General features: G+C 44.1%; 1 protein-coding gene across 3 annotated transcripts in view; it reads left to right on the forward strand.

The window, feature by feature from the left end:
• LOC110497517 (catenin alpha-2) overlaps nucleotides 1-20,606 on the forward strand; it is a 652,111-nt gene that overhangs the window by 569,554 nt on the left and 61,951 nt on the right. For all 3 annotated transcript variants that reach the window (XM_036954442.2, XM_090210736.1, XM_036954443.2), the window contains exons 10-11: nucleotides 16,613-16,705; nucleotides 20,177-20,333. In XM_036954442.2, the coding sequence (XP_036810337.1) occupies nucleotides 16,613-16,705; nucleotides 20,177-20,333 (250 nt within the window). The remainder of the gene's footprint in view (nucleotides 1-16,612; nucleotides 16,706-20,176; nucleotides 20,334-20,606) is intronic.

The raw sequence follows: 20,606 nt of genomic DNA on the forward strand, positions 1-20,606 counted from the left end.
GTATTCAGCAGTTTTCTGAAGTCAACGTTGTGAACAGAGTGTCCTATGGTGGCGGTGGGGTTATGGTATGGGCAGGCATAAGCTACGGATGACAGAGGTCAGTAGTCCAGAGCGGAGTCTGAAATGTACAGAATGGTAGGCAGGCTCAGGGCAGGCAGAAGTCAGTAATCCAGGGTGTTGTGACAAGTACAGAATGACAGGCAGGCTCAGGGTCAAGGCAGGCAGAATGGTCAAAACCCGGGAAAGCTAGAAAACAGGAACTAGAGGGGCACGGGAAAAACCGCTGGTAGGCTTGACGAAACAAAATAAACTGGCAACAGACAAACAGAGAACACAGGTACAAATACACTGGGGATAATGAGGAAGATGGGCAACACCTTAAGGGGGGTGGAAACAAGCACATAGACAAGTGAAACTGATCTGGGAGTGACAGTTATGTTACAGCCTTATTCTAAAATGGATTAAATCGTTTTTCCCATCAATCTACACACAATACACCATAATAACAAAGCAACATCAGGTTTTTTGACATTTTTGCAAATGTATTACAAATAAAAAACGGAAATATCAAATTGACGTAAGTTCAGACCCTTTACTCAGTACTTTCTTGATGCACCTTTGCCAGCGATTACAGCCTCGAGTCTTCTTTGGTATGACGCTACAAGAGTTTCTCCCATTCTTCTGTGTAGATCCTCTCAAGCTCTGTCAGGTTGGATGGGGAGCGTTGCTGTAAAGCTATTTTCAGTTCTCTAGAGATTGTTTGAGTCTGGGCTCTAGCTGGGCCATTCAAGAATATTTAGAGACTTGTCCAGAAGCCACTCCTGTGTTGTCTTGGTGGTGTGCTTAGGGTCCTTTTCCTTTTGGAAGGTGAACCTTCGCCCCAGTTTGACGTCCTGAGCGCACTGGAGCAGGTTTTCATCAAGTATCTCTCTGTACTTTGCTCCGTTCATCTTTCCCTCGATCCTGACTAGTCTCCCAGTCCCTGCCGCTGAAAAACATCCCCACAGCATGAGGCTGCCACCACCATGATTCTGTGATGTGCCTTTTACTGAGGAGTGGCTGATATCTGAACACTCTACCATAAAAGCCTGATTGGTAGAGTGTTGCAGAGATGGTTGTCCTTCTGGAAGGTTCTCTCATCTCCACAGAGGAACTCTAGAGCTCTTTCAGAATAATCATTGGGTTCTTGGTCACCTCCCTGACCAAGGCCCTTCTGATCAGGCTGTTGATGTTATGGAATATTGTCCCTTTCCTGTTCAATGGCTGTGCGAAGTTGCTGGATATTGGCGGGAACTGGAACATACTGTCATACAAGTCGATTCAGTGCATCCCGAACATGCTCAATGGGTAACATGTTTGAGTATGCAGTCCATGGAAGAACTGAGACATTTTCAGCTACCTGGAGTTGTGTACAGATCCTTGTGATATGGGGCCGTTTATTATCATGCTAAAACTTGAGGTGATGGCGGCAGATGAATGGCACGACAATGGGCCTCAGGATCTCATCATGGTGTCTCTGTGCATTGAAATTGCCATCGATTTAAATGCAATTGTGTTCGTTGTAGCTTATGCCTGCCCATACCAAAACCCCACCGCCACCATGGTGCACTCTAGTTCACAACGTTGACATCAGCAAACTGCTAGCCCACCGAACACCATACACGCTGTCTGCCAAAAAAAGAGCACTGTTCTCCAGCGTGCCAGTGGCCATCGAAGTTGAACATTTACCCACTGAGACGGTTTCTGACAGTTTGTGCAGAAATTCTTCAGTTGTGCAAACCCACGGTTTCATCAGCTGTATGGGTGGTTGGTCTCAGACAATCCCGCATGTGAAGAACCTGGATGTGGAGGTCCTAGGCTGGCATGGTTACATGTGTTCTGCAGTAATGAGGCAGTCTGCACGTATTGCCAAATTCTCTAAAACGATATTGGAGGTGGCTTATGGTAGAGAAATGAACATTACATTTTCTGGCAACAGCTCTAGTGGAAATTCCTGCAGTCAGCATGCCAATCGCATGCTCCCTCAACTTGAGACATATGTGGCATTGTGTTGTGTGACAACTGCATTTTATAGTGGCCTTTTATTGTCCCAAGCACAAGGTGCACCTGCATAATGATCATGTGGTTTAATCAGCTTCTTGATATGCCACACTTGTCAGGTGGATGGATTATTTTGGCAAAGGAGAAATGCTCACTAACAGGGATTTTAACAAATGTGTCTTCTGGGATAATTTCAGCTCATGAAACATGGGACCAACACTTTACATGTAGACTTTTATATTTTTTGTTCAGTATAATTCACATGTGAATGTGAACTTCCACGCAATCTTGACCAACACCTTAATCCCCCTTAACACCTCCCCCTCTGCTTGACCGTAGCCAGTTTGTTTTGTTTCGTCAAGCCTACCAGCGGTTTTTCCCGTGCCCCTCTAGTTCCTGTTTTCTAGCTTTCCTGGGTTTTGACCATTCTGCCTGCCTTGACCCTGAGCCTGCCTGTCATTCTGTACTTGTCACAACACCCTGGATTACTGACTTCTGCCTGCCTTGACCCTGAGCCTGCCTGTCGTTCTGTACTTGTCACAACACCCTGGATTACTGACTTCTGCCTGCCCTGAGCCTGAGCCTGCCTGTCATTATGTACTTGTCACAACACCCTGGATTACTGACTTCTGCCTGCCTTGACCCTGAGCCTGCCTGTCGTTCTGTACTTGTCACAACACCCTGGATTACTGACTTCTGCCTGCCCTGAGCCTGAGCCTGCCTGTCATTATGCACTTGTCACAACAACCTGGATTACTGACTTCTGCCTGCCCTGAGCCTGAGCCTGCCTGTCATTATGTACTTGTCACAACACCCTGGATTACTGACTTCTGCCTGCCCTGAGCCTGCCTACCATTCTGTACATTTCAGACTCCGCTCTGGACTACTGACCTCTGTTGTCCGTAGCTTATGCCTGCCCATACCATAACCCCACCGCCACCTCTGTTCACAGCGTTGACTTCAGAAAACCGCTGAATACTTTCTGAGTGCACAGCCATCAGCCACTCATTTCTCCTGCTCACCAGCCTATCGTGCACAAGGCTACCAGAGGGAGTTGACACCACATTATTTAAACAAACACTAAGCTGCCATCTCTCCAGGAAGGAGGCCCATATGTCTTGCATCTCTCCCCCTCTTAAAGGGTGGGTGAAAGGGGAGAGAGGGGTGGTGCTGGGGCTGCACTTAGCAGGTTGTGTGTTGTGTACTGTACTATTCCCTTGTCGAGTGTTCTCCCCCATTCGTGTTGACAGGGAGATTTATCAGGATTCTGAGATTGTGTGTGTGTGTGTGTTTACAGGGTAGGGACAGACCCCCTGTCACTAACCCCCTGGACCCACGCTCCCAGCCCACCCTTCAACAAGTAAACGTCTAGTAGAAGGTCTTTTAATAGAACAGAGTGCTTCCGTTTGGGGTGACATAACTCAACGTCACCCTCTCCTCCACCTACCTCTCTCCCTCCTCCTTTCTTTCCTCACTTCCTGCCTCATCCCTCTATCCCGAGGCTCTGAATCCTGCTTAAGCCCATCACTTTGGCTGGCATGAAGTCCATTAATTGTTCCAGAGAGCGAGGGAGAGGAGGTGTGTGATTTATCTTGCCTCCTTGCAAAGCTAGGGATTGGAGGCCAGGTGGGGTGGAGGAGGCAGGGGGTTTAGGCTGGCTGCCCCCTGTGTGTAAAGGCCCCATTGAGCTTCCAAATAAAGCAATGAGTGCTGATTTAATCAGGAGTGCTGTAAGGTTGGGCATTTGACCTTTTTTGACTGTTCGAGTACTCACACTGGACAAAAAATATGGCAACAGATCGCAACAATGCCTAATTTATCATAACCATTACAGATAACAAATCCTAATTGCTAAATTACCCCATAAATATTCAGTCAAAAAAAAAAACATGATGTAATATAGCAGAATAAAAATGGAACATTATATTTTTCCAAATGAAAACATTTTCTAATCTTAGGTGATGTACATCTCTTGCCTTGAACAGTTATCCACAAAGTGTGATCATTTGAAACGGGGCTCAATTTGGCGAAAAATCTGTTTGGTGAGTAGGCATATGCTTAATGATTATGACGAAAATACACTTTTTGTCTGTATCAAACTGTTTTTACAAATTTACAGTGTGGTACCTGTCAGTGTTTAGGGGGAGGTTATATCCTGGGCTAACCAATTCTAAATGGATCTAGCGGTTAGCAAAGTAGAAAAATCCTTTTTAAATCTTCGCCTAAAATGACATACCCAAATCTAACTTGCATGTATCTCAGGAGCTGAAGCAAGGAAATGCATATTCTTGATACCGCTTTTAAGGAAACACTTTGAAGTTTGTGGAAATGTGAAATTAATGTATAACACATTAGATCTGGTGAAAGAAAAACGTGTTTTTTTTTTATTTTTTTTTATCATCTTTGCAATGCAAGAGAAAGGCCATAATATAATATTGCAGTTTAGGCGCACTAGATGGCAGCAGTGTGTGTGCAACGTTTCAGATTGATCCAGTGAAGCATTGCAATACTGGACAATATTTTGATCAAGTCTGCCCAAATGTGCCGAATTGGTTAATTGATACATTTTCTAGTACATAACTTTAGAGAACATACAAAACTTATATGGTAATACAACATTTAAGTTGACAGCCTCCCAGGAATGTCATACATACTTAGCTTATACACCAACTTTCACACATCTAGATGGCCTGGCGGGGTGGGTGTGGAGCCAGAGTCAGCAGGGGTTCAAACTGTAGAGCCCAGTTCCTACATTTTAATATAAAAATTGATTTTATCAAACAAAACTATGCTACATTTTATCTCTGGGACCCTCAGGATGACAAATCAGAGCAAGATGACAATGTATAAGTACATTATTTACCTTCAGGTGTGAATGTATCAAACCAATTGTCATGATAAAAGTTTTTTGTCGTTGTGCACTCTCTTCAAACAATAGCATGGTATTTTTTCACTGTTATTTCACAGTTCACTGTTGGAACACATTTTTTCCTACTTCAATCAACCAGTCCATTTTGAATTTGTGATAGGACTGTCATCATTTGGCAAGGAATGTAGCTTGTGTCTCCCATCAGTTAGATACGCTTTTATAGTCATTTATTTCTGTAAGCCTAACAGGAGCTTGTGTGTGCCCTCAGAACGAGTGTGTGGAACGAGTGGTCGCAATGCAATTGAGTGAATGAGACACAGAGGGGAAATGGTATTTAGGGAGAAAAACAGTGTGATGCTTGGCTTGTTTTTTTTTTGTGCCCCGCAAATGCACATGTACAAATGGAACACTAGAGTCTAAGCAAATTAATGTTGTCTTCAAGACAAAATTTCCCTTGCCCAGTCGGTCAGCCACAAAGAACATTCCATCAAATAGTTTTACAGTATTTAAAAAAAAAAAAATGTTTTAGTCTCTGGTTAAAGATCAGGCTTTGACATCCATTCTAGTACTCAAGAAATCAATTACTCATTCCCATTACTAGAGTGCTGGTCCTCCCTCTTATTCTTAATGCTTAAAAGGCATTGTTGAACCTAGATCAGCACTGCTACCCTGAGATGCTTTGTGAATATTTGTCTGCACACGTTAGTTTCTTATTTTTTTTTTTTTTATTTAACCTTTATTTAACTAGGCAAGTCAGTTAAGAACAAATCCTTATTTCCAATGACGGCCTACACCGGCCAAACCCGGATGACGCTGGGCCAATTGTGCGCCCCCCTATGGGACTCCCAATCACGGCCGATTGTGATACAATCTGGATATAGTCAAGCTTAAGCTTGATCACAATAAGAGTTCCAATGAGTTTTCACCTTCCATGCTTAGGTTTTGATAGCAGTGATTCAAAATCATGCTCTAAGGCGTTCAGTACAGTACTGGGTAGTGTGAGTACTGTGGTATTGAGACAGCGTACGTGAGAATACCCACAATGTAGATTCCCAATTGCATGCAGGGAAGGGAGCCTTCATCAGATTAGAATTGAAGTGATTATGAGAGCCAAAATCAATAGTTATCTATCTTTCTCTCTCTCTCTTTCTCCCACCCACACACACTTGCATCTTTAGATAATTGTAATTATTTGTTTTGGCCGGATATGGCGTGTTGGCCCAGGTCCAGCTCACTGTGTTTTGGGGTCGCAGAGAGAGACAGAGACAGAGAGACAGGGAGAGACCGAGGCAGAAACAGACAGGACGTACAGTGCCAGCCAAGTGGAGGGCCAGCAATTGAAAGGGCCTCTGGCCCACAGCCTTCTTTAGATAGTTGTAATTATTCGTTTGGCCGGACATGGCGTGTTGGCCCAGGTCCAGTTCACAGTAGTTTGGGGTCGCAGAGAGAGACAGAGAGGCAGAAACAGACAGGACATACAGGGCCAGCCGAGCGGAGGGCCAGTATTTGGAAGGGTCTCTGGCCCACAGCCTCAGATGGGTCAGCTGCAGAACCTATAGAAATTATACACTCCCTTTCATTTTTTTTTCACATTTTGTTGCGTTACAAAGTGGGATTGAAATAGATTGAATTGTCTTTTTTTTTGTGATTGATCTACACAAAATTCTCCATAGTGTCAAAGTGAAAAGAAAGACATTGTTGTGCATTCAAATTGCCATCGATTAAAATGGAATTGTGTTCGTTGTCGGTAGTTTATGCCTTCCCATACCATAATCCCACCGCCACCATGGGATTGTTGACATTAGCAAACCGCTTGCTGACACGACGCCATACACATTGTCTACGGTTGTGAAGTTGGTTGGACTTGCTGCCAAATTCTTTAAAACAACGTTGGAGGTGGCTTATGGTAGAGAAATTAAACATTAAATGATATGGAAACAGCTCTGGTGGACATTCCTGCAGTCAGCATGCCAATTGCACGCTCCCTCAACTTGATACATCTGTGGTATTGTGTTGTGTGACAATACTGCACATTTTAGAGTGGCCTTTTATTGTCCCCAGCACAAGGTGCACCTGTGTAATAACCCTGCTGTTTAATCAGCTTCTTGATAAGCCATATCTGTCAGGTTGCATTGATTATCTTGGCGAAGGAGAAATGCTCACTAAGAGAGATGTAAACAAATTTGCACAGAGCATTTTTGAGAAATAAGCTTTTTGTGCATATGGAACATTTCTGGGATCTTTTCTTTCAGCTCATGAAACATGGGACCAGCACTTTACATGTTGCGTTTATATTTTTGTTCAGTGTAGATTAATGATATGCACTTAGTCCTGAACTGAGGATGCTTCAAAAAACAGGGATGGGACACTAATACATAAGCGTTGTGTGGAATTGGATCAAGTCACCTAAACCAAACAATGGACGGAGGTCAAAGAAAACGTTCAGAGAATTTCAGTGACTCTCTTGAAGCAAATTGTGTCAAACCCCCCCAACTATCGAGAGCAAATAGCATGATTCATCAACAGAAAACAAGAAAAAAGGAGGCCTAGCCTACCGTTTTTTTATGAATTCAACTCAAACGAAAAAGTAAATAAGAGGACGCTACAACAACTTCAGGTAAGGTACTGTATTTATTGTTGGCCAACTTTTACAAATCAGAGTCACTTTAAAATGTTTGTTTTCTTCTGTAACTCAACACAATGGGGTCGAAATGTATTTGTGTGACAGAAATGTTACACACATATCATACATAATTACTCATATTATTTACATGTTGTCTTGTCTTTCTAAGATCCTGTGGAAAAACATACAAATCTACTTAAAGAAGACTAATGCTGTTGCTCGTAGTGAGTTTTTAAAGACTGGTGGCAGACCCCGAGTAAGACCAGAGACAGATGAGCTGGGGGACTTGTTGACCCGGGATAAGTAATAGCCAGCAACTCCTGGAAGGTATCCCCAATGGTGACCATTTGAACATTTCAATTAGTAGGACACATTCATTCAACATGTGTCATCCCCGGACTGCAAGGAATATGTCATCTTGTCAGTCAACTCTTGAACTCCCATAAGTACAAATTATGGAAGGAACTCAACTCTTGAGGAAATAATGTTCTCTAATGCAGCAATTTAATATTTTCCTAGAGGCTTGGAGGGGATAATAAGACAGGATCAAGATCAGCCCGCTACATCTGCAGCAGCCAGGAGAGAAAGGTTGTGTCACTGACCCAGGCCAGAGGACAAAGACAAAGAGGCTGAGCATGCATGGGAAACTGGCCATGGAATTTCATAAGCGCAAACTAGTGGATTTCAAAAAAGAGCATGAAATGAAGACGCAAATCCTTCATGTTGAGTTGGCTATGAAGGGAGGAGGAGAGAAACGCGACGCAGCAACAGTACCAATGTTCTTCTGAAAACCAGCACCAGTTTGGGGATCCGAAATGTCCATTTGTGAATTAAGAACCTTTTTGTTACCAATCCATGACTATTGTTTGCGTCTATCACTTGAGCTATCCTTCTCACAACTAAGGTAGCTATCCTTCTCACAACAAATAGTGATGCACCAATATTAAGTTTTTGGCCGATACAGATATCCGGGATTTTCCTTGACAAAAAAAAAAACGATACTGATAACCGATACATTCTAAAACAGTTAAATAGTGAACACACACAGCTGGATGCAGCGATCTAAGGCACTGCATCTCAGTGCAAGAGGCATCACTGCAGCCCCTGGTTCGAATCCAGGCTGTATCACATCCGGCCATGATTGGGAGTCGCATAGGGCGGCGCACAATTGGCCCAGCGTCGTCTGGGTTTGGCCGGGGTAGGCCGTCATTGTAAATAGGAATTTGTTCTTAACTGACTTGCCAAGTTAAGTAAAGGTTACATACACTACACTGACCAAAAAGTTATTTTGTTGGCATTTATGTATGTCCCCATTACCAGTAAAACATAATCAAAACCTATTTCTTTCACTTACTTGCTGTGCTGTTTTGTTGTTCATTTGTTCAGTCGTTTCATTCTCAACCAGGATTTCATCATACGTGTCAAGCAGTGAAGTTTCAGCTCTTTCCGTGGCCTCTCTTCCTCGGTGCTCACTGTCACTGTGTCCGTTTCCATCTTGTCCATCTGTGTATGTAACATTTCACGTAAACCCTGTTTCTTGTCTGCATCGAAGTAGCGGCCCTTGTGCAGTACATAGCATCGAGCATGGTGGCGAGCAGGTGTTTCAGTGCCGTGACAGAGGGTATCACATCTGCTGCAGGCGCAGTTGATGAGCTTATTTCTCCAGTCAGTTGTTTGAATGGAGCTCGCTAGTGTGTTTCCAAGTTTCAAACATGTTCTCAAATGCCATTGAAAAGGTAGCAGCGGTAGCACAACCAGCACATTCATGAGCATGCAATATGACTTTCCTCAGTACCAAATCCTCGACGACCCACTGTGCCGTCAGACTCAGCATGCTCATGGGGCTGACATTGCTGGTCCAAATGTCAGTCGTGAAGCTAATAGCAGTGACGCAATTACTGTGTAACTCCGGTAGGGCAACATCTGAAAAATAGCGCACTTGGTAGTGTGTACCGCTGCTCGACTAGTTTGCAAAAGCCAACATCACCCATGACAGAGAACGGTTGATTGTCAAGGGCAATTAATTCCATTATCTTGGCGTTAATGGGTTTCGCCTTTGTCTTGCTGAAATGTCTTACTCTTTCAAGTGACTGCTCGACTTGTTGACTGCTCGATCCACACAGCAGACATTGTGGGCTAAGTTAGGAATGATGTGTCGCACGTGTAACGCTACACTTTATGTAGTGTCACTACGTCATGCACGTCAGCTTTGACATCGGTCATGCACATCGGCCCGATGTCTAGTTTAACGCCGGCGTGCAAAACCGATGTCAAAGCTGACGTGCATGACGTAATGACACTACATAAAGGGTGGCGTGTGTCAAAGCTGACGTGCATGACGGGAACATCTGGGTCATCATCGTCTTTAATGTGAGGATCTAGGCAGCCATGCAGGTTCGAGTTCATTGTGTAGCACTGTATTTGCAATTATGACAATTCAGCATCTTGGTTGAAAGCACAATGTGTTTCTGAGAGACTGGAAACAACTCCATACACCAAACATGCACTCCACTACACCTCTGGTACGGATATGAGCTTGGTTGTACTGTTGTTGCTCAGGTCCTATTGCATGAAGATAGGGGGTGAACAAGAAGTCGGTATGTGCATACCCACTGTCACCGAGTATGATTCCACTCTGTTGTCCTCCTTCAAGCTGAGCATCCAAAGAGGAGTTTTGGATAATCATTGAGTCATGAGTTGCACCTTCCCAACGTGCAACAATGTTGGAGAACTGCAAATTGGGAGTGCACACACTTTGTTCATTTACTGAGAACCAGTTTTTTTATGATTCCTGTACTCCTCGACATCTACTGTAGAGGGATACTTGATGGGAATATGACATCCATGTATACAGCCAATGACTCCAGAGAAGTTCCCATAGGGTAGCCTAGTGGTTAGAGTGTTGGACTAGTAACCGGAAGGTTGCGAGTTCAAACCCCCGAGCTGACAAGGTACAAATCTGTCGTTCTGCCCCTGAACAGGCAGTTAACCCACTGTTCCCAGGCCGTCATTGAAAATAAGAATTTGTTCTTAACTGACTTGCCTGGTTAAATAAAGGTAAAATAAAAAAAATAAATATTCAGATGACTCTACCTTGCAGTTGGCTTGGGCAGCAGCATCAGGGAACTTGATGCAATTGTTTTTCATTTCAGACTTTGTGGATTATTCTGCATACAGTCGAGTAACTTAGATCACACAAATCTCCTGTTTAACGGTGGAAGGTTCCAGATGCCAAAAACCTCAAGGTGATCAGTACTTGTAGGAAAGGAGGGATGGGCCTTTCCCTAAATCAAATCAAATAGCATTTTATTGGTCACAGACACATGGTTAGCAGATGTTATTGCGAGTGTAGCGAAATGCTTGATGAAAGCCTTGGCTCAAGCAAACAAATGTCAGCGGCATTTTCTTTGTACATACAGAAACGGTCACAGAAATTGATTTGATCAAAATCAGTGGGTTGCTCCGGTCTATACTGTCCTTTTGTCAGGCCTTGGTGGTGATCTTTGATCATCATTGAAATAGTCCAGGTAATCCAGTTTCTCTCATTGGCAAGTTCATCCTGGGGGCCAACATCCATTAATCTGATGTTAATCCTGTCTCTGGCCAGGTTTAATTTAAGGCTTCTCTTAGATCTAGATTAAATCTAATCATCCTTCTGGAAATCTGACTTTTTAAATCTACACTAAGGCAAGTCTGAGACTATTTCAAACCATGTCTGAGAAATGCCATTTCAGTTAATCCAGTTTAAAAGTGCAATTTAGTCTAGGATTAGGTTTAATCTGTGTTCACGAAACCGCCCCAATAAATTATATGGACTCTCCGTGACATAAGAGGGGTTGACATGATTTTTGAATGACTACCCCTTCCTCTGTCCCCCATACATACATCATCTGTAAGGTCCCCCTGTCAAGTATTGAATTTCAAGCACAGATTCAACTACAAAGACCAGGGACCTTTTCGAAAGCTTCATAAGGAAGGGCAGTGATTGGTAGATGCGTCACAATAACAAATCAGACATTGAATATATCTTTAAGCATTTTTGAGTTAACAATTATGCTTTGGATGATGTATACCGTAAACCACCTAGAAACATCAAAGATAAAGTCGTCCTTCTAAAATGATGAGCTGCAGGACAGGAAAAAACAGCTTAGGGATGAGTTATGGTTATTGGTTGGTTATTTTAAAACAGCTACAATGTTGTTGATCCTGAGGATGGATCAACAACACTGTAGTGACTCCACAAATGTGACCTTAATGATGAAGTGAAAAGAAGAACACAAATATTCCCAAACATGCATCCTACATGCAACAACGCACTAAAGTAATACTGAAAGAAAAAACAAACACTTTTTGGCCTAAATGAAACACCTTATGTTTGGGGCAAATCCGACACAACACATTACGGAGTAACTGCCTCCTTATTTTCAAAGCATGGTGGTGATTGCAATATATGTGTGCAAAGCTCTTACTTGTCCAGTAAGACTCACAGCTGTAGTCACTGCCACAGGTGTTTCTAACATGCATTGACTCATTGACTCGGGGGGGGGTGAAAACTTATCTTATCAAGGTACTGTATATTAGTGTTTTATTTTTCCTTCATCTTTTTTTTTTCATTGATTTTTTCCTCCACTTTGACATTACAGAGTATTTTGTGTAGATCGTTGACAAAAAAAGACCATTAAACCTGTTTTAATCCTACTTTGTAACACAATAAAATGTTAAGAAATCCAAGTGGGCTGTAGACATTCTACAGGCACCGTATATGGTTTAACGGGAGGTATAGTACAGAGATAGGGTATAGAGATGTGGTTTAACGGGAGGTAAGTACAGAGATAGGGTATAGAGATGTGGTTTAACGGGAGGTAAGTACAGAGATAGGGTATAGAGATGTGGTTTAACTGGTGGTATAGGACAGAGATAGGGTATAGAGATGTGGTTTAACGGGAGGTAAGTACAGAGATAGGGTATAGAGATGTGGTTTAACGGGAGGTAAGTACAGAGATAGGGTATAGAGATGTGGTTTAACGGGAGGTAAGTACAGAGATAGGGTATAGAGATGTGGTTTAAATGGAGGTATAGGACAGAGATATGGTATAGAGATGTGGTTTAACTGGTGGTATAGGACAGAGATAGGGTATAGAGATGTGGTTTAACGGGAGGTAAGTACAGAGATAGGGTATAGAGATGTGGTTTAAATGGAGGTATAGGACAGAGATATGGTATAGAGATGTGGTTTAACGGGAGGTATAGTACAGAGATAGGGTATAGAGTTGTGGTTTAACTGGTGGTATAGTACAGAGATAGTGTATAGAGATGTGGCTTAACTGGAGATATGGTATAGAGATAGTGTATAGAGTTGTGGTTTAACTGGTGGTATAGTACAGAGATAGGGTATAGAGATGTGGTTTAACTGGTGGTATAGTACAGAGATAGTGTATAGAGATGTGGTTTAACTGGTGGTATAGTACAGAGATAGTGTATAGAGTTGTGGTTTAACTGGTGGTATAGTACAGAGATAGTGTATAGAGTTGTGGTTTAACTGGTGGTATAGTACAGAGATAGTGTATAGAGATGTGGTTTAACTGGTGGTATAGTACAGAGATAGTGTATAGAGTTGTGGTTTAACTGGTGGTATAGTACAGAGATAGTGTATAGAGATGTGGTTTAACTGGTGGTATAGTACAGAGATAGTGTATAGAGTTGTGGTTTAACCTGAGGTATAGTACAGAGATAGTGTATAGAGTTGTGGTTTAACTGGTGGTATAGTACAGAGATAGTGTATAGAGTTGTGGTTTAACTGGAGGTATAGGACAGAGATAGGGTATAGAGTTGTGGTTTAACCTGAGGAATAGGACAGAGATATGGTATAGAGATGTGGTTTAACTGGAGGTATAGGACAGAAATAGGGTGTAGAGATGTGGTTTAACTGGTGGTATAGGACAGAGATAGGGAATAGAGATGTGGTTTAACTGGTGGTATAGGACAGAGATAGGGTATAGAGTTGTGGTTTAACCTGAGGTATAGGACAGAGATATGGTTTAGAGTTGTGGTTTAGCTAGAGGTATAGGACAGAGATAGAGTGTAGAGATGTGGTTTAACTGGAGGTATAGGACAGAGATAGAGTGTAGAGATGTGGTTTAACTGGTGGTATAGGACAGAGATAGAGTGTAGAGATGTGGTTTAACTGGTGGTATAGGACAGAGATAGAGTGTAGAGATGTGGTTTAACTGGTGGTATAGGACAGAGATAGAGTGTAGAGATGTGGTTTAACTGGTGGTATAGGACAGAGATCGGGTATAGAGTTGTGGTTTAGCTAGAGGTATGGTTCAGATTTATGGTTTATTTATGTATAAAGGTACAGTACTCTCTGTGCCAAGATGATACAATGAGAGGCTTTTAGTTTGTTGGAACATTGTTTACACACTGTAGCTTCTTTTGAAACAGTGTTTCCTCACACACACACACATACACTCACTCACACAAAGGAGTGCAGTCCATCGAGTCACTCATAGCTGTCGCTAGTAAAGGGAGACACAGGGCCTTGAGCGAGGATCTTCTAACATAGATTTGATTTACCTCAATTTGCCTCAAAAAGTGACATGTGAGCAAAAGGAGCGTCGATACGCCTTGGCAGTACCTGCCGCCAACAGACGTCCATGTCTTTTTTTTTTAGCTTCAACGTCTTCCCGTTGTGTTGCCAACCTAATTCATTTTGGGGAAACAGATTGATTACACCAAATTTGTCAGTTATGGCAAGGAAATGGCGTGAAGTAAACACGGTGAGGTAGAGAATGTGATGTGTGTGACATGCGTACGGTGCGCCTCCAGTACAGTGTGTGTGTGTGACATTCGTACGGTGCGCCTCCAGTACAGTGTGTGTGTGTGTGTGTGTGTGTGACATGCGTACGGTGCGCCTCCAGTACAGTGTGTGTGTGTGTGTGTGTGTGTGTGTGTGACATGCGTACGGTGCGCCTCCAGTACAGTGTGTGTGTGTGTGTGTGTGTGACATGCGTACGGTGCACCTCCAGTACAGTGTGTGTGTGTGTGTGTGTGTGTGTGTGACATGCGTACGGTGCGCCTCCAGTGCAGTGTGTGTGTGTGTGTGTTTCGCCACATGCCTGAGTGTAATCAAACTCCCAACGTGGTGGATTGACTGTCTTTAATTGGTCTGTTTAAAAAATATATATTATTGTAAGCTTGGCAAATAGTGTAGAGCGAGAGAAAATCAGAGGGTTCTTCCCTTCCTCTTCCCAGCTAGTGGAGACATTGGGAATCCACAGCAGGGGGAATGACAGAGAGTAGGCCTACCTCTAGTTGTTGGAAAAAGCGAGAGAATGAATTGATGAATGTCTGCTTGTAGGCACGATAGAGAGACACGGGAAAGAGAGGGATATTACCGCTAAGACGTGTTGGGAAGTGAAGGTAGAAGAGAGAGACTACCTTTAGTTGTAAGAGCGAGAGAGCGCACCTCTGTACATACGCAGGCGTAAATTAAACCGAAGAGGTGTTCCATCAGAAAGGCCACCTGGCATCCTAATTGTACGAGGAAGCGCCTTTTTGCACCAATAAGCCGGGCTAATGATTTAAACACACTCAGGCTTTCCGGTAATGAACCTCAAGGCACTCTGAGTATTTCACCACTAATGACTGAGACTCTTTACGTACATGACACTGCCACCTTACAGGTGCCCATTTAGGCTTATCCATTTGGTTCTGATACAAGGAAGGAGTCCATTGTATAAAGGCCTCGGCAAAATGGCCGCCGCTCTTTTGCCAATTAACGCAGAGTTCTCCATGTACCCTTCTGACATTTCCGGGTAATTATGTTTTGTAAAGCAGCCATTGGATTAATTTAGTAGAGTCTCTCACCCTGCCACCATCTTAACAGTAGTGCTGCCAGCAGAGTAGAAGTAGAAACAAAGCTGGTCGACCTGTTCTTTCTATTGCCCAATCTCTCTCTCTCTTATTATTTTTCACTTTTTTTTTCTTTCTCTTGAGATAGTCCAGTGGAAAATGAACATTTATAGTCCTTACACTCTTAGAGAAAAGGTACCTATAGCAGTCCCTATAGCAGAACCCTTTTTGGTTCTAGGTACAACAAGCCTCTTTGGTTCCATGTTGAGCCCTCTGTGGAAAAGGTACTACATGGAACACAAAAGGGTTCTATTTGGAGCCAAAAGGGTTCTCCAATGAGGACAGCCGGAGAACCCTTTTAGGTTCTAGACAGCACCTTTCATTCTAAGAGCGTATGCGATCTGAATAATAATTTTAAAAAAACATTGATTCTTCCAGAAATGAGAGAGAGAGGGAAAGAGTAAAGGGTGGTAGAGGAGTGGAGAGCGGCGGAGGGGGTTTGCCACTCACAAGGATTAATTTAGTACAGTCTCCTCACCCTGCCACCATCTTAACAGCAGTGCTGTCAGCACAGTAGGGCAGGAGAAAGCTGGTCTTTCTATTCCCCAATCTCTCTCTCTCTTTTTCTCAGTTTCTTTATGTCTCCCTCTTTCTCAGAAAAATATGCCCTTGAGATAGACAAATGGAAAACTCACATTATAGTCCATATGTGATCTAAATAATTCAAATATTTTGGGTAAATTATAGAGCAACGAAGAGAGGGGGGGGGCACACTCACCAGGACTCAACACAGGGGAATAACAAATACCAATCAAACAGATGAGCAAGCCTAAACCCCGGTACATATTTTGCCCCAACATTTCCTTGACTAGCCAAGCATTAAATCCCCTGCCGCCGGGAACAGATAGCTGCAGACACGAGTTAAGGCTGTGGTGGAAACAGCCTCCTTCAGGAGTCACTATCTGCACACATTACAAGAGGTAAAGCAGTTTGAGCGTTAGTGGGGGAAATTGTGCTGGGTTTCGGGTGAGCGCTAAACAGACCACCGCTCATGGTAATAACAAGGGTACGTGCATCGTGGGGGAGAAAGAACATGATTTAAAAGCCTGTCGTCGTCGTCCTGAAAGACCCATTGAAGAACTTAGCCTCGTCTGACGTTTGTTACCGTCTAATGAACATGCCAAAAACAGCAGCTAAGTCTTTGTGTCCTCTCTCTCTTGTTACAGGTGGCTAACCTGGCCTGCTCCATCTCCAACAACGAGGAGGGTGTGAAGCTGGTGCGCATGGCCGCCACCCAGATCGACAGCCTCTGCCCACAGGTAGGCATCCCCTCACTGGGTGTCCTGGATCCTGTTTAGTAGAGAGGAAATACGCTTTTGAGAATGAGTGAAACGGGGGGAGGGTGACCTAGCTGAACCAATTGGTGTTTTGCCCCGTTGCAAAATGGGATTGTGACGGTACGCCCTACTGAACACGACCCTGGTATTAGCACCACCCGTTGGAGGTACCCGGCTCAGCTCTTTTACATTTATTTTAGAGTTTTTTTTTTTAAACACGCTGTATTATTTGGTTGCCATGCCATTGCATTGGGAAGTGCCATTGTATAGAGAGTAAGCATATGTTATTAAATATCTCTCTGAATCACTATACTCTAAAAGCAACGTTTTAACAATGATTAAAGAAAACACACACAGTAATGGTACATGGTGAGGAAGACAGAGTAGTAAAACTCTAGTACGCAACTTTGCCGGTAGGCAAGTTTGTTTGGGCACAGGCAGCGTCCTTCATCTTAGTACTGTGTGTGTCTGTGTGGGTAAAAAGAATGTCCAAGGGAACACAGAGAGAGAGAGAGAGAGAGAGGGGGCAGAGGGAGATAGGGCAGAGAGAGCGATTGGGAGGGAGAGAGAAAAAGAGAGGAGGAGAGAAAGAGGGAGCGCAGAGTGAGAGGAGGAGAGAAAGGGGGAGCGCGCAGAGTGAGAGGAGGAGAGAAAGGGGGAGCGCAGAGTGAGAGGAGGAGAGAAAGGGGAGCGCAGAGTGAGAGGAGCAGAGAAAGGGGGAGCGCAGAGTAAGAGGAGGAAAGAAAGGGGGAGTGCAGAGTGAGAGGAGGAGAGAAAGTGGGAGCGCAGAGTGAGAGGAGGAGAGAAAGGTGAAGCGGAGAGTGAGAGGAGGAGAGAAAGGGGGAGCGCAGAGTGAGAGGAGGAAAGAAAGGGGGAGCGCAGAGTGAGAGGAGGAGAGAAAGGGGGAGCGCAGAGTGAGAGGAGGAGAGAAAGGGGGAGCGCAGAGTGAGAGGAGGAGAGAAAGGGGGAGCGCAGAGTGAGAGGAGGAGAGAAAGGGGGAGCGCAGAGTGAGAGGAGGAGAGAGGGGGAGCGGAGAGTGAGAGGAGGAGAGAAAGGGGGAGCGCAGAGTGAGAGGAGGAGAGAAAGGGGGAGCACAGAGTGAGAGGAGGAAAGAAAGGGGGAGCGCAGAGTGAGAGGAGGAGAGAAAGGGGGAGCGCAGAGTGAGAGGAGGAAAGAAAGGGGGAGCGCAGAGTGAGAGGAGGAAAGAAAGGGGGAGCGCAGAGAGAAAGAGGAGAGAGGGAAGGGTATATGAGAGAGATACAGATGGAAGCTCTAGCCTCCCGGAGCGGGCTTCCTCTGGATGTCTAATAGAGGAGTAGGTGGCAATCGATACGTTGTTTCCAAGGTTAAGGTTCGGGGCATTTTCACAGGGGACCCTGCGCTCACTAATGGAAGTGAAGAAAGGAGAGGAAGGAGGGATTGAGGGAAGGGGCAGTTCTTAACATTCAAGGTGCTAGCCTCTCGAAGACTCACACGGGGCCCGACAAGCAGCCACATTGCACCCACCGAGACCCACTTTTTGATAAACTGACCTCCACTGAGTCAAGGCTAGCATTAGAAAACTTTGGAAGGGGATTGCAAGTTTTAAGTTGCCAGCTGTCGCTTTTCCTTGGCAACGGCTCAACATAGAGAAAGCGCAGAGCAATAGAGGATAAGTAGCAAAATAGATGGTTGTTTTGACATTTTGAAAAAGCCCTGTCGAGGGCCAAGAGGCCGACACGTGAGCTCGAATGAGAAACGTGATACGAGCAAGAGCGTGGCGTCAGTTTTGTCTTTTTCTTTTAACCAATCACATTATTCCCACGAGTCATAAGATGACTCAGGTGTGTGAGTGCTTTTTTGACATTTTTGTGTTTTGACAGGAGGTCGGTTTGACAAGGGGGTGTTATTAAAGACGAAAGAGAACAGGGAATAGAACAAAAAAAAGGAAGGTTACGTAAGATGAGTGTGTGTGTAAGTTTAGTGTATTAGATGACCGGCTTTGCTTGATGCCAGGCATCATTAGTGGCTGTCAAACCCTGATCCCAGATCAGACTCTTTTAGGCTAATTGAGCTAAAAGTAGAAACTGTAAAAGCAAATGGGTTCAATTCACTTTTTTTGCATTTATTTCAAACGTGTTTTTTCCTGATTCAAACAGATATTAAATGGTAGAAAGATGCATGGAACATAGTGGGAAGGCCGGTGGGTCCAGTATTCAATCCCACACAGGCAGGGATTGCATATGTGCTTAGGGGCCACGGCCTTAACCGCTCAACCTACCCCAGGTATATTTAAAAAAGATATATATTTTGACCTTGTTTTCCAAGCTTTAACAAGCTAATGGACTTCTTTTTTTTTTCAACGTTCTGGATGAATTGATAGCACCATACGTATGTAGAAAACAAGGCAAAACTTTTGTTAAAAATGTAAACTATCAGGGTCTCCTGAGTGGCACAGCGGTCTAAGGCACTGCATCGCCGTACTAGAGGCGTTACGACAAACCCAGGTTCATTCCCGGGCTGCGCCACAACCGGCTGTGGCCAGGAGTCCCATGGGAATGGTGCACAATTGGTCCAGTGTTGTCTGGGTTAGGGGAGGGTTTGAACGAGGGGGCTTTACTTGGTTCTTTGGGCCGGGGGTCTCAGTGATGGGACAAGATCGAAATTGGCGAGATTTTTTTTTTAAAGAAGGTGGTGGGGGAAGCTGTGGGTGTCTCACCTAGCTACCTTAAGATGAATGCACTTGTGAGTCGCTCTGGATAAGAGCGTCTGCTAAATGACTTAAATAGAAATAAATAAAAAAATACAATCTTAATTGGTTTAGTCAGTCATACTTGCCTACAGTAGTAATGGCACCCTGCCTATTGCTTTACCACTCGTGGATAACTGGATATTATCCATGTAATGGACACTTGCAGGGCTGGAACATTGTCTATCTGGTAGATCATTAGTTCTCATTCCTGGGATTAACAACGGTAAAAACGACATAAACAAAACCAAAGCGTGGATTGCTGTTTTACCTAGTCTGTAGACTATAGACTGCACAATGGGTAATGGCGGTCATGTCATTTTCAATGTGGGTGTACTGTCCCTTTAATGTGCTTAAGGAAACCGACTGCAGAAAGGGAAGTCCACTGTGCTGTAGCCTACTGTACCCGCGGATGTGGTCCATTTCACATCCTCCACTCTATCTAGCGGGTGTACCGAGGCTCGTGCAAGGCTTCTTACTTACTTAATTACTCTAATGTGTATAGCAAGGGCGTTAATCGTCGAAGTACAGTCCTGGTCGTGGCCTCGAGCTAGTCGTATTTCCTTAGGAGGCACTTCAGTCTTTTAATCTAGGTAAAGGGTTTGAAGTCAGGTGTCTTGGAGAGTTACAAGGTCATAATTGGAGATCCCCTTAATTGTGGTGGTCCGACACACACACACACACACACACACCTTTTCTCTCAACCTTCACTCTCTACCACCCAGGTGATCAACGCGGCCCTCACCCTGGCTGCTCGGCCCCAGAGCAAGGTTGCCCAGGACAACATGGACGTGTTCAAGGACCAATGGGAGAAGCAGGTGCGCATCCTCACCGAGGCCGTCGACGATATCACTTCTGTTGATGACTTCCTGTCCGTGTCAGGTATGGAATTGGGAAAGATTAGAAAATACTGTACAATGTTGTACAGTGTTAAAAGGAAGTGCTTTTTAACACTAAAACTAGTTGCAACTGAGCCGCCACCAAATAGAGGAGGCTGGTGGGAGGATCTATAGGAGGACGGGCAGATTGTAATGGCTGGAATGGAATAAATGGAACGGTATCAAACATATGGAAACCACGTTTGATTCTGTTCCAATAATTCCCTTCCAGCCATTCCAATTAGCTGTCCTCCTATAGCTTCTTCCACCAGCCTCC

The sequence above is a fragment of the Oncorhynchus mykiss genome, chromosome 19, assembly GCF_057628025.1.
Source record: "Oncorhynchus mykiss isolate SJ-2025 chromosome 19, ASM5762802v1, whole genome shotgun sequence".
Taxonomy (NCBI): domain Eukaryota; kingdom Metazoa; phylum Chordata; class Actinopteri; order Salmoniformes; family Salmonidae; genus Oncorhynchus; species Oncorhynchus mykiss.